Source organism: Ovis aries, chromosome 3, assembly GCF_016772045.2.
Source record: "Ovis aries strain OAR_USU_Benz2616 breed Rambouillet chromosome 3, ARS-UI_Ramb_v3.0, whole genome shotgun sequence".
Taxonomy (NCBI): Eukaryota; Metazoa; Chordata; class Mammalia; order Artiodactyla; family Bovidae; genus Ovis; species Ovis aries.
Window position 1 is genome coordinate 28,551,047 of NC_056056.1, and position 13,105 is coordinate 28,564,151.

At 40.6% G+C, this 13,105-nt stretch overlaps 1 protein-coding gene across 29 annotated transcripts in view; it reads right to left on the reverse strand.

Annotated features, from left to right (window-relative positions):
- The window catches only part of LDAH (lipid droplet associated hydrolase), a 101,447-nt gene that overhangs the window by 16,801 nt on the left and 71,541 nt on the right, over positions 1–13,105 (reverse strand). For all 29 annotated transcript variants that reach the window (XR_009599757.1, XR_009599762.1, XR_009599761.1 and 26 more), the window contains one exon: positions 8,275–8,357. Coding sequence is in view for 8 of the 29 variants with exons in the window: in XM_060411889.1 (XP_060267872.1) it covers positions 8,275–8,357 (83 nt within the window). In the remaining 21 variants the exon portion in view is untranslated. The remainder of the gene's footprint in view (positions 1–8,274; positions 8,358–13,105) is intronic.

Here is a 13,105-nt window from a genome sequence, read left to right on the forward strand (position 1 = left end):
TGGGCAGGGGCAGCCCCATTTGCAGGTAGTCCTCCCACCACTGCCCACTGTGGTCAGAAAGCAGCGTCTCGTGTGCTCTTGCTGGGAATGATTTCAGAGCCCTATTGACTGATAGTGATGCTCGAATTCCGTCTGGCAGTAGCACACACCAGCTGTTTCCATGAGCCTGGGCCAAGGATGGTCACGGCAGTTTAGAATTTCCCTCCTAAGTGAGTTTTAAATGAAAACTTCAAGTTTGTAAACCAAACACTAATTCACTTTTCTGTGAACGAGACATACATCCCCTTGTAGTTGAGAACAATGACAGAGCAAGGGAACGCTGACCTCCTGTTTGCCTCAGATACGCCAGGTGCCTCATAATGCAAGCATACCCTGGGGGCTCGCAGAAGGATTGGGAGTGTGGTGGCAAAAATGTACAGTTGATGCTCTTGCTTTGGTTTACTCCATCCTGGCTCTCATTCCCGTCCCCCCCACCCCCCACCTCCACTCCCGTCTTAGTCATTAGCTCCTCTCTTTCCTCCCAGTTTTTTAGCTGTGTTCCCCAAGGATGAGCCTTTATATGTCTTTTCTTCTTATTCTACGTACTTCCTTGGGTTCCTATTATCTGTGCTCATGACTCCAAAAATATCCTCATCATTCCCAAATCAAAGTTCAGCCCAGATTCCTCTTCTAGGCTTCCTATCCACATATATCCAGCTACCTGCCAGACACGTGTCCTCCGGATGTCCCACAGGTATATCAAACAAAAGGACCAGAAGGAACTACTTTCTCAAGCAGCTCTTGCAACTTGCTGGCACTTCTCCTCCCATATACCCTATCTCGTTACAAAATCCAAATGCAGAGAAATAATCTTACTCCGTCATCTCCATGCTTTCATGAACTATGAGCTCTAAGTGTCTTTGATTCTACTTCCTGGATCTTTCCAAATTCTACCCCCCTCTTTACCCCCAACTCCCTTGCCTTAGTTCTTATAAAAGTCTTCTAAACGGTTTTCCCACCTCAAATTTCATTCTTTTCCAACATTCTGATACGCATTTTTCCAAATAATTCCCCTCACTGGTTAATGTAGCCACATTCCTTGGGCTAACTGATATGAACCGGTACCTCTGAACTGACTCTTTGTTCACAGATGGCGTATGTTCTGATGGGTCAGTGGTTAAGGGATATGGTTGTTAAACCTCTTGAACATCACCTTGATTATTACCCTCCTTCTTAAACCCTTCAACTCCCCAACAACTCAAAATAGTCTCTTTAGTGTAGTACATCATGGCTTCCTGTTCACAGGCCAGTGCCCAAGCCAGAGTTAATACCATGTTGCCTAACCTTCTCCAGGACCTCAAAGCAAAACTTCTTCACCTGGGGTCCACAGGTCCACACACACTCATGGGTAGATGCAGTGGCAGTTGTAGGGAGAGGGTAATGTGAACTAGGATAGGAAAAAGAATGCATCCTTTTTTGCTAACCTCTAACCATGATTTCAGAAGGATTAGAAATATCTATTGTTTGTCATCTATAAATTACTGAAATCTTCAAATTACAGTATACTGGTTGTAGGTAAACTAACAGTTTTTCTGCACATCACTACAAATTTACAACAGTAATTCTGACTGATGGTATATCACATTTAGTTTGTTAGTAAAGATGCACATAATATACATCACAAATACGCTTTTATTGTATTTGGATAGTGATACTTCAATATAACTTTTTTGTGGTAAAAAATATACTTCACATACTTAAAAAAAGTATTATTCTGAGGAGTCCACCCATGACACAGTCAGAGAGATTCATGGCAGAAAAAGGGCTTAGAGTCTATACTCTCACAGCTTTCCTGTCCATCCATCTACTCTACATTAACTGACTGTTCACCAGATATGATGCGCTGTGCTAGGCCAACTTCAGCTTCTGCAGCATTCCTGGTTGGGGCATAGACTTGGATTACTGTGATATTGAATGGTTTGCCTTGGAAATGAACAGAGATCATTCTGTCGTTTTTGAGATTGCATCCAAGTACGGCATTTCAGACTCCTTTGTAGACCTACAAGACCTTTTAGAACTAATACCCAAAAAAGATGTCCTTTTCATTATAGGGGACTGGAATGCAAAAGTAGGAAGTCAAGAAACACCTGGGGTAACAGGCAAATTTGGCCTTGGAATGCGGAATGAAGCAGGGCAAAGACTAATAGAGTTTTGCCAAGAAAATGCACTGGTCATAGCAAACACCCTCTTCCAACAACACAAGAGAAGACTCTACACATGGACATCACCAGATGGTCAACACCAAAATCAGATTGATTATATTCTTTGCAGCCAAAGATGGAGAAGCTCTATACAGTCAACAAAAACAAGACCAGGAGCTGAGTGTGGCTCAGATCATGAACTCCTTATTGCCAAATTCAGACTTAAATTGAAGAAAGTAGGGAAAACCACTAGACCATTCAGGTATGACCTAAATCAAATCCCTTATGATTATACAGTGGAAGTGAGAAATAGATTTAAGGGCCTAGATCTGATCGATAGAGTGCCTGATGAACTACGGAATGAGGTTCGTGACATTGTACAGGAGACAGGGATCAAGACCATCCCCATGGAAAAGAAATGCAAAAAAGCAAAATGGCTGTCTGGGGAGGCCTTACAAATAGCTGTGAAAAGAAGAGAGGTGAAAAGCAAAGGAGAAAAGGAAAGATATAAGCATCTGAATGCAGAGTTCCAAAGAATAGCAAGAAGAGATAAGAAAGCCTTCTTCAGCGATTAATGCAAAGAAATAGAGGAAAAGAACAGAATGGGAAATACTAGAGATCTCTTCAAGAAAATTAGAGATGCCAAGGGAACATTTCATGCAAAGATGGGCTCGATAAAGGACAGAAATGGTCTGGACCTAACAGAAGCAGAAGATATTAAGAAGAGGTGGCAAGAATACACAGAAGAACTGTACAAAAAGATCTTCACGACCCAGATAATCACAATGGTGTAATCACTCATCTAGAGCCAGATATCCTGGAATGTGAAGTCAAGTGGGCCTTAGAAAGCATCACTATGAACAAAGCTAGTGGAGGTGATGGAATTCCTACCGAGCTATTTCAAATCCTGAAAGATAATGCTGTGAAAGTACTGCACTCAATATGCCAGCAAATTTGGAAAACTCAGCAGTGGCCACAGGACTGGAAAAGATCAGTTTTCATTCCAATTCCAAAGAAAGGCAATGCCAAAGAATGCTCAAACTACCACACAATTGCACTCATCTCACATGCTAGTAGTGTGGTGGGCTGCTGTCTATGGGGTCGCACAGAGTTGGACACGACTGAAGCGCCTTAGCAGCAGCAGCAGCAACAGCACATGCTAGTAAAGCAATGCTCAAAATTCTCTAAGCCAGGCTTCAGCAATACTTGAACCATGAACTTCCAGATGTTCAAGCTGGTTTTAGAAAAGGCAGAGGAATCAGAGATCAAATGGCCAACATCTGCTGGATCATGGAAAAAGCAAGAGAGTTCCAGAAAAACATCTATTTCTGCTTTATTGACTATGCCAAAGCCTTTGACTGTGTGGATCACAATAAACTGTGGAAAATTCTGAAAGAGATGGAGATACCAGACCACCTGACCTGCCTCTTGAGAAATCTGTATGCAGGTCAGGAAGCAACAGTTAGAACTGGACTAACTGGAACAACAGACTGGTTCCAAGTAGGAAAAGGAGTACCTCAAGGCTGTATATTGTCACCCTGCTTATTTAACTTATATGCAGAGTACATCATGAGAAATGCTGGACTGGAAGAAACACAAGCTGGAATCAAGATTGCCGGGAGAAATATCAGTAACCTCAGATATGCAGATGACACCACCCTTATGGCAGAAAGTGAAGAGAAAATAAAAAGCCTCTTGTTGAAAGTGAAAGTGGAGAGTCAAAAAGTTGGCTTAAAGCTCAACATTCAGAAAATGAAGATCATGGCATCCGGTCCCATCACTTCATGGGAAATAGATGGGGAAACAGTGTCAGACTTTATTTTTTTGGGCTCCAAAATCACTGCAGATGGTGACTGCAGCCATGAAATTAAAAGACGCTTACTCCTTGGAAGAAAAGTTATGACCAACCTAGATAGTATATTCAAAAGCAGAGACATTACTTTGCCGACTAAGGTCCGTCTAGTCATGGTTTTTCCAGTGGTCATGTATGGATGTGAGAGTTGGACTGTGAAGAAGGCTGAGCACCGAAGAATTGATGCTTTTGAACTGTGGTGTTGGAGAAGACTCTTGAGGGTCCCTTGGACTGCAAGGTGATCCAACCAGTCCATTCTGAAGGAGATCAGCCTTGGGATTTCTTTGGAAGGATTGATGCTGAAGCTGAAACTCCAGTACTTTGGCCACCTCATGCGAAGAGGCGACTCATTGGAAAAGACTGATGCTGGGAGGGATTGCGGGCAGGAGAAGGGGACGACCAAGGATGAGATGGCTGGATGGCATCACTGACTCGATGGCTGTGAGTTTGAGTGAACTCTGGGAGTTGGTGATGGACAGGGAGGCCTGGCGTGCTGCGATTCATGTGGTCGCAAAGAGTCACACAGGATCGAGCGACTGACCTGACCTGTGCTACGCCACATGGACACCGAGATGAGAAAAACCTCCAAGGAGTGTGGGGGTGGGAACATACCATTTAAATACCATGTAAGAAATGCAGTATTATAGCTCTACATATGGAGCCAGGGGCGCTGAGGGGAGGGACTTCTAACCAGAATTTGGGTCTGGGGAAGGCCTCTTAAAGATGACAATGGGGCCAAGTCCTAAAGGGCAGGTAGAATTTAGTCAGGTGAGGAAAGAACACCACCTGTGATGCCACAGGCCCTGCTCCACTCTTTTGGAGACAACTGAGTCTGATATCTTTGCTTCAGGAAAAGGAAACCATCGTATGCAGTGCTGAAGCGCTGCTGACTCTGGGTGGAAAGTCTCCAGACCTTGGAAAGTAGGAAGACAGTCAGCTCTGGAGACTTTCAGAGTTTTAAAGGCCCATTAGCTTCAAGAAGATTAAAAAGTTATCCTCATATGGAAATGCAGTGGTAAAAAGTTTGGATTTAGATACAAAGCCTGCTGATTATGACTGTTCTAGAGGAGGAGAAAGAATCCGAAGGCCGTCCACATGAGGCAGCAGAGTGACTGTTCTTAGACGACTGTGGCTTCCTGCCTGGATGGCACAAAGATATAATTTCCAGAACTGTTTTAAAAGTTGAATAACAGATAAATCGAATGATTTTTGCAACAAAATGTGTGGCTCAAAACACCCTCACAATGTGCAGTCCTGAACAGGAAAGAGGTTTCTGAATGCTTATGTTCGGGCTGAGATGGGACAGAGTATCTATGACTACAATTATCTAAAACAGGGGTATGGGGACTTCCCTGGTGGTTCAGCACTTAAGAATCCACCTTGCAATGCAGGGGATGCAGGTTCGATCCTTGGTCAGGTAACTAAGATGCCACGTGCCATGGAGCAACTAAAGCCCACATGCCATAACTAACAGAGTCTACATGCTGCAGTGAAAGATCCTGCCAAGTGTTGCAACTAAGATCTGATGCAGCCAAATAAACATTAAAAAAAATAAAATAGGGATATGTCTAGTCTTGGGAATTGATTTGGAAGGCGTGGGGAAATGCCCACTATTTTTCTAGAACCGTGTGCCCTTCCGTATCTTTACTTTCTCAAGCAGGCTGGGACATATGTTGATTCAGCTTTTTACCAATATTAAATTACAGCATGTTTCCTTTTTTTTTTTTCATTACAGAAACAAAAAATTGCAATAAACTTCTTGTCTTTTTATACCTTGTTTCACTTAGCAGTTGGAACTGTATTATTCTGGGGCAGAATTCAAATGTGGCTGGTAGAGAGGGTAGTCAACTAACTGCAGGTAGTTTTGCATCATTAAACTAAACATGCCTTGCTTTCCCAAGTTTCGTGAATACATTCAATGCTATCTTAAAAACAAAATAAAACCATTCCCTCTAGCTGGAAAGGTTTAGCCCTGTGACTGTGCGTTAACATTAACCTTGAAATGCCTGCCATCTACCATACACCTCCATATTTCTCCCACAAAAGTTTCTGCAAAGTACAGTCCTGACACCGTTACCATGAGCGGCCCTCTATCTGGGAATGATTACACTTGCATATGGATTTAACTTAGGACAGGAATAAGTTAGCACCTTCCTTTGACCTCTCTCTGAGCACAACATACAAACAGAATCCAGGAATGATGAGTACTTCGCAGCAGCTGGCTTCCACAGGTGGTAAGACAGAATATGACACATGACGGGTCTAGTCATTCAGCAAGCGTCAATTTCGGAAATGAGCATCTGCCAGTCTTCTCAACTGGGAATTGAGTTGTTTTTATCAACTTCCAGCCTTGCGAACTTAACCGAGGCTTTGAAACACATTCACTTTAATTTAACTAAAACATAAAATACTGTTTTTCTTGCATTTTCACAGACATCAGGGACTGGAAACAGTTGCAAGCCCTGGAAAGTGGGTCCCTATGAGGCCCCAACCTCCCCACTCAGTTAGTGAGGGTATTCTCTGTCTTCAAAATTTCAATCTCCAGCCAACTGCTATTTTAGAAATATGATGACCACTGTGGTCATAAGACAAACACACTGGCACTTTCAAAAGTCCTCTCCGGGTGAAGCTACGATAGATCAATATTCTAAAAATATTTTTTTAAGAATATATACATGTCTTGCTTTAAGATAACTTTATTGGGAGGTTATAGAAATATGAATTAACTATAGGCAAGTTTAAATCAAGTGTCTCAAAGATTCTAAACACAGCAGGGTATCTAAGATTTTACTTGCAGATTGTAGGTTCCTGGGCCCTGTAAGAGTTGGTCACTCAGTGGGGCTCATTTCATTGCATCCAGCAGATGTCACAGTTCAGCACTGACTACAAAGTTCTATATTAGCACAGTCCAACAGAAATACAAAGGCACACAGGTAATTACCAAAAAAACTCTTTAACTATATTTTACAAAAAATGTTTAGTGTATTTTCTAATAATTACATTTTTAAAACTGTCATATAAAGGAACGAATGAAATTACTTTTAATAATATATTGGATTAGCCAAAATGTTCATTCGGCTTTTTCTGTGACATCACACGGAAAAATCTGAACAAAATTTTTGGCCAATCCAATATATTATTTAACCCAATGTATCTAAAATATTACCATTTTCAACATGTAATTAATACATAAACGTTAATGAAATATTTTACTTTTTTTTTTGGTACTAAATTTCTGAAATCCAATGTGTATTTTATACTTATGGCACAGGTCAATTCAGAGGAGCCGTGAATAAACCCCATGTGGCTAGTGGCTATAATGTTAGATGGCACAACTCTATCCTATTCAGAATGGACAGACAGGTAAACGCTGCCATGGGAGTCCCAGGGCCACCTAAATTCTAGGGTGCTTTGACACATCCTAAACCATGGACCCTCACAGTTTCAGAAACTGGTACTTCCAAATATGCTTGTATTAAGGTTTTATCACTTACAGCAGCAACTTAAAAGTGCTAACTATTTCAATCGTTTTCTTTCTGCCCCTGCTTGTATAGAAAACTGGCCTTCATGTCAGAACTGGGCATTTCTACACTAATGCATTGGAGAATGAGAAAGATGGGCTCACTGAGTCATCAGATCACAGGAATGTCAGTTCTTTTCCAATGTTTTGCTTATATTTTAAAATAACTTTTTTTCCCATAAATATTATTGTGAGTCTTTTCAGTACAGAGCTCTAAAGAAAAGTATTAATTCTAAAAATAAACCTAACAAAAACAGGTGGTAAAACATATTTAAGTAACTATGCAGTCAGCTTTACTTACTTTCTATGCAACTTTCAAGGACTATGTTAACGTTAACTAGAACATGATCTGAAATTTACAAACCCTTGAGGTCTTACAAATTCTAACCAACTCTAGCCTTTCATCCAGAGAAGGCGATGGCACCCCACTCCAGTCCTCTTGCCTGGAAAATCCCATGGACGGAGGAGCCTGGTGGGCTACAGTCCATGGGGTTGCAAAGAGTCGGACACGACTGAGCAACTTCCCTGTCACTTTTCACTTTCATGCACTGGAGAAGGCAATGGCAACCCACTCCAGTGTTCTTGCCTGGAGAATCCCAGGGACGGGGGAGCCTGGTGGGCTGCCATCTACGGGGTCACACAGAGTCAGACACGACTGAAGTGACTTAGCAGCAGCAGCAGCCTTTCATTCTCAGTAAGTACTGCAGCACTAAAGTGATTACCTTAGGTAAATGTTCTTTGATGGTTTCATTGTCTCTCTTCACTACCTCTCTCATTTCTTGGCTCCCAAGGTAGGCAGCGTTAACTACATTAAAAAAAAAAAAAAGACAAACATTTAGAATATATAGAGCAAACACAAATGTCAAATTAATTGTAGCCAATTCCTGTTTCACCCTTTTCTTTTGGCAAGTGCTATGTGATGTAAGATGTCAGTGAGTCCAAGAGAGGCGTGTGAGTCAGTGACATGCAATGACTCTGGAAACAAGGGCATGCCCTATGTAAGGCTCTCTCTTACCTTCACCTGGCTTTCTCAGCAGCAACGTTTAGCTGTATGATGGCCTAATGTCAGATATCACAGCAGATGTGTGTCACTGTACCTGATCAAGGTATTTTTATGACTTAAGGATTAGAATCACACATTTTAACAGATAAATCATACATACCAGGGAAACCACACACAGCTGCAAACATTAAAACATCTTGGTAACCTTTTTTTAGAAAGGACACAACTATAAAGAATGTCTATTTTAAAATAGGTTTAAATGATCTTGAAGAGTTAGTTGTTAATGAAGGTCAGTCCTATTATACCTGTTATATGCAAAATAGGGAGAGTGACTCCCATTTTCAAGATGACAAATATCTGGAAAAGAGGAAGAAAGCCAGCGATAATCCAAATTTGTGGGCTTCCTTGGTAGCTCAGTGGTAAAGACTTTCTGGTACTGCTACACAAAATTTCATTTGATTCTCTGTGCCTTGAATTCCACTTTGGTTGGTATTATTACTGTTAATTTGCTTTCTTTTTGGCATCATCCTCCTATTTGTCTTTTATTTTTAATCTTTTGTCATTTTAAGTACGTCTCTTGAAATCATAAATGGGTCTTTTTAAAAACATAGTTTAAAGTCTCTCTCTCTTAAATATAGGACTTAACATACTTGTGTATATTGATATAAAAGATAGTTGGTCTGACTCCAATCAGTAGGCAGAATAAAGCAATAATAAGGTTCACAGCAGAAATTAATCAAATTGAGACCAGAAAAACAAATGAGAAACTAAATGAAACTAAAAACAAGTTCAATAAAGCTGATAAATCTCTATAGCCAGACTGTTCAGAAAAAAATGTGAGAATACATAAAACATTACCAATATCAGGAATGAGAAATGATAACCCTTCAGATACTACCGACATCAAAAGGATCAGTTCAGTTCAGTCGCTCAGTCATGTCCGACTCTTTGCGACCCCATGGACCACAGCACGCCAGGCCTCCCTGTCCATCACTTACTCCCAGAGTTTACTCAAACTCATGTCCATCAAGTTGGTGATGCCATCCAACCATCTTATCCTCTGTCCTCCCGTTCTCCTCCTGCCCTCAATCTTTCCCAGCATCAGGGTCTTTTCAACGAGTCAGCTCTTCACAGCAGATGGCTGAAGTATTGGAGTTTCAGCTTCAACATTAGTCCTTCCAATGAACACTCAGGACTGATCTCCTTTAGGATTGACTGGTTGGATCTCCTTGCTGTCCAAGGGACTCTCAAGAGTCTTCACCAACACCACAGTTCAAAAGCATCAATTCTGCGCTCAGCTATCTTTATAGTCCAACTCTCACATCCAAATATGACTACTGGAAAAACCATAGCCTTGATTAGACGGACCTTTGCTGGCAAAGTAATGATAATCAGGCAATTTTGTGGACTTTGCCATGAAATTTTAAAACTCAGATGAAACAGACAGTCTGTACACAGACACAAATTTGAAGCTCACTTGACAACAGATACAGGCTTCCCTGATGGCTCAGCAGGAGCCATGGGTTGGACCTGCAATGCAGGAGACGTGGGTTCGATCCCTGGGTTGGCAAGATCCCTTGGAGGAGAAAATGGCAACCCACTCCAGTATTCTTGCTTGGAAAAGAAATCCCATGGACAGAGGAGCCTGGCTGGCTACAGTCCAAGGGTTTGCAAAGAGTCAGACATGACTGAGTGACTAAGCATGCATGACAATAGGTAACCTCAATAGTTCTCCTATCTATTAAAGAAATTAAATTTGTAACTTAAAAGCCTCTCCACAAAGAAAACTCCAGGGCAAGATGAGTTCATTGGTCCATTCTATGAAATATTCAAAGAAGAAATAATATTGATTCTAAATAAATTCTTCCAGAAATGACTACACATATATGGTTATTTAATTCTTGACAAAGGTGGCATTTCAGAACAGCAGAAAACAGGTGGTCTCTGGTAGGCAGAATTCTCAGATGACACAAACGATCCTTGCCCTTTTATAATCAATCCCCTCTGAGTGTGGGTGAAACCTGTGAGTAAGATGACATATTGCTCCCATGACTAGGTTATGTTATAAAATGGAGCTGACTTTAAGGGAGATTATCCCAGTGGGCCTGACCTAATCACATGGGTCCTTAAATATCTGAGTTCTCTCTGGCTAGTGGCAGAAAAGAAAGTCACAGGTTCAAAGTCCTAAGAGGATGAAATGCACTGCTGTTGGTTTGAAGACGGAGCCCATGTGAGAAGGATATGAAACTAACCTCAAGGAGCTGAGAGGGACCCCTTGCTGACAAACAGCAAGAAGATAGGGACTACAATCAAAACGCCAAGTGAACTAGATTCAGCTGACAACCTGAATGAGCTCAGGAGTGGACTTGGGGTATGCAGGGGGCATAAAAGAGGCTTGTGATATCCAGGCAATGGTGATTCTTGAGCTGGGTGGAAGTTACATGGGAGTTTTCTTTCTGATCATTCATGGAGGTAAACATTTTTATGTTTCCGGCACTTTTCTGCAGTGTTATTCTTGAATTAGGAAAATGTATAAAAAATTCAAAAAACGTGTAAGGAATCTTTTATTTCTGAAAAGCAAAATTTTCATCGGGGGATGTGCTTCACCTTTATTCTCACTTTTGTTTTTCCTGATAATTTCCCATCTAAGTACACTTTTTCATTGTTTGCTTTTAGAAAGTAGAATACAAGTTTCCTTTCCAGTAACTGCTCCAAGGAAGCCATCCTTTTCTTCCCTCAGAAATGCTTGTAACATAACACAGTGGTTAGAAACAATAATACCAGATAGAAGTGTAATTTCCTAAGGGGAAAACACATTTCTCCTGGCAATGACTGTTGACAGCATTCCTGGAAACCCAGCAGAAATCACAGTTTCAAGCACCACAGTGAAGGAAATATCTAGTAGTAGGAGTAATGGAGAAGGAAATGGCAACCCACTCCCGTGTTCTTGCCTGGAGAATCCCAGGGACGGGGGAGCCTGGTGGGCTGCCGTCTATGGGGTTGTGCAGAGTCAGACACGACTGAAGCGACTTAGCAGCAGCAGGAGTAATGGAAACAAAACATGAAGGGAAGAGAATGATTTAGAAGAATGGTACTTACTTTCATTTCATAACAAATTTAAATACAGGTGTTAAAAAACCTCACTGAACCTAATGTTCTATTTTATTTGCTACCATCATCTTCTGAAATCTTCTTAGTGTTTAAGTATTATTACAGGACTTCAACTCACAGTGGAGTGGTGAAGGAACGAAATGAAGGCAGGCTAAAACCGGAAGACCAATAGGACATTCGTGTCACAGGCTAAATGCTATCACTAAATTCTCCAAGTAAACATAATCTACAACAGAAGGCTGCCTTCTGTTTAATTAACCTAATCACCTACCTTAATGCCATTTTGTCCATCTGGAAAATTCCCAAGTCATCTTCAAGTCCAAATTCATTTGTCTTCTCCCTTATTTACCTAGGTAGAACTAGTTTCTCCCTTTCTTGGTACCATTTCTGCCCTGTATCTGTGTTCATGTCAGTCTTAACTGTGATATATTAAAATTCCTCACACTGATTTCCTCTACCATGCTATATAAATATAAATGTAAATATAATGTTAGGGTGATTTTATATATATATATATATATCGACAGCTATATTTCAATTATTATCTCCAGTGATTATCCAGGTCCTTGGTTCATGGCAAGTGTTAGTAAGGGTTGTTAAATAAAATAAATGGGTAGGGACTGAGCTGGTGTTTTTATTTTTAGGGGAAGGTTTGTCGGGAGGGTCAGGAGGAAAAACCTACTGCCTTCCTTGAGGTAGAGCAACAGCTGGTGTCACAAGAGTCTAGACACTGACATGGGGAAGCCAAGTTGGCAGGTATTCGTTGATCTGATTTGTAAACAGATAGTCTTATCAATGTGACAAGAGTTCATCAAAGTAAAACACACAACTCAAGGCATATGATTTTTAAAAAATAATACAACTTTTTAGAGGGGTAGATAATTTAAATACACACACACACACACACAAACTTCCATAGAAAAAAATAACAAAACCTTCTTTGAGTCATTTAATTCTAAAGCAGAGGTGATATTCTAGTATCATATCTAATTACCTTTTGTCTAAATCCTAATACTGACCACACACACACAAAATTTTTTTCCTTCACTGCTGAATTTAAGGCTAAACTTCCACGAATAATTAAAGCTGAAGTTGGCTTTTAATGGATTTTCCCAAGTTACACACAAAAATGAGAGACTAGGTAATGTATGAGTCCAGTTTTGTCTTATTCAAAATATTATTCTGGGATTAAGTAAAAAATATTCTGAGAAGAAATTTGTGATTCTTTAGTGAAGCTTATGTGTTATTGAATAGTTTTCAGTTCATATAACTGTACATGCGTTTAAAAGTTATTTCCATATTGATTAAGGAAAGGAAAGATTACAAAAGTCTCTTACAAGAATGCCTGCAACAAAAGTAATGTAATCTACCAGGAATGCCCTTTGTCTGCACTATGTTTTTCTAATTAGGTAAGTGAATGGAATTAAGACATCAATTTG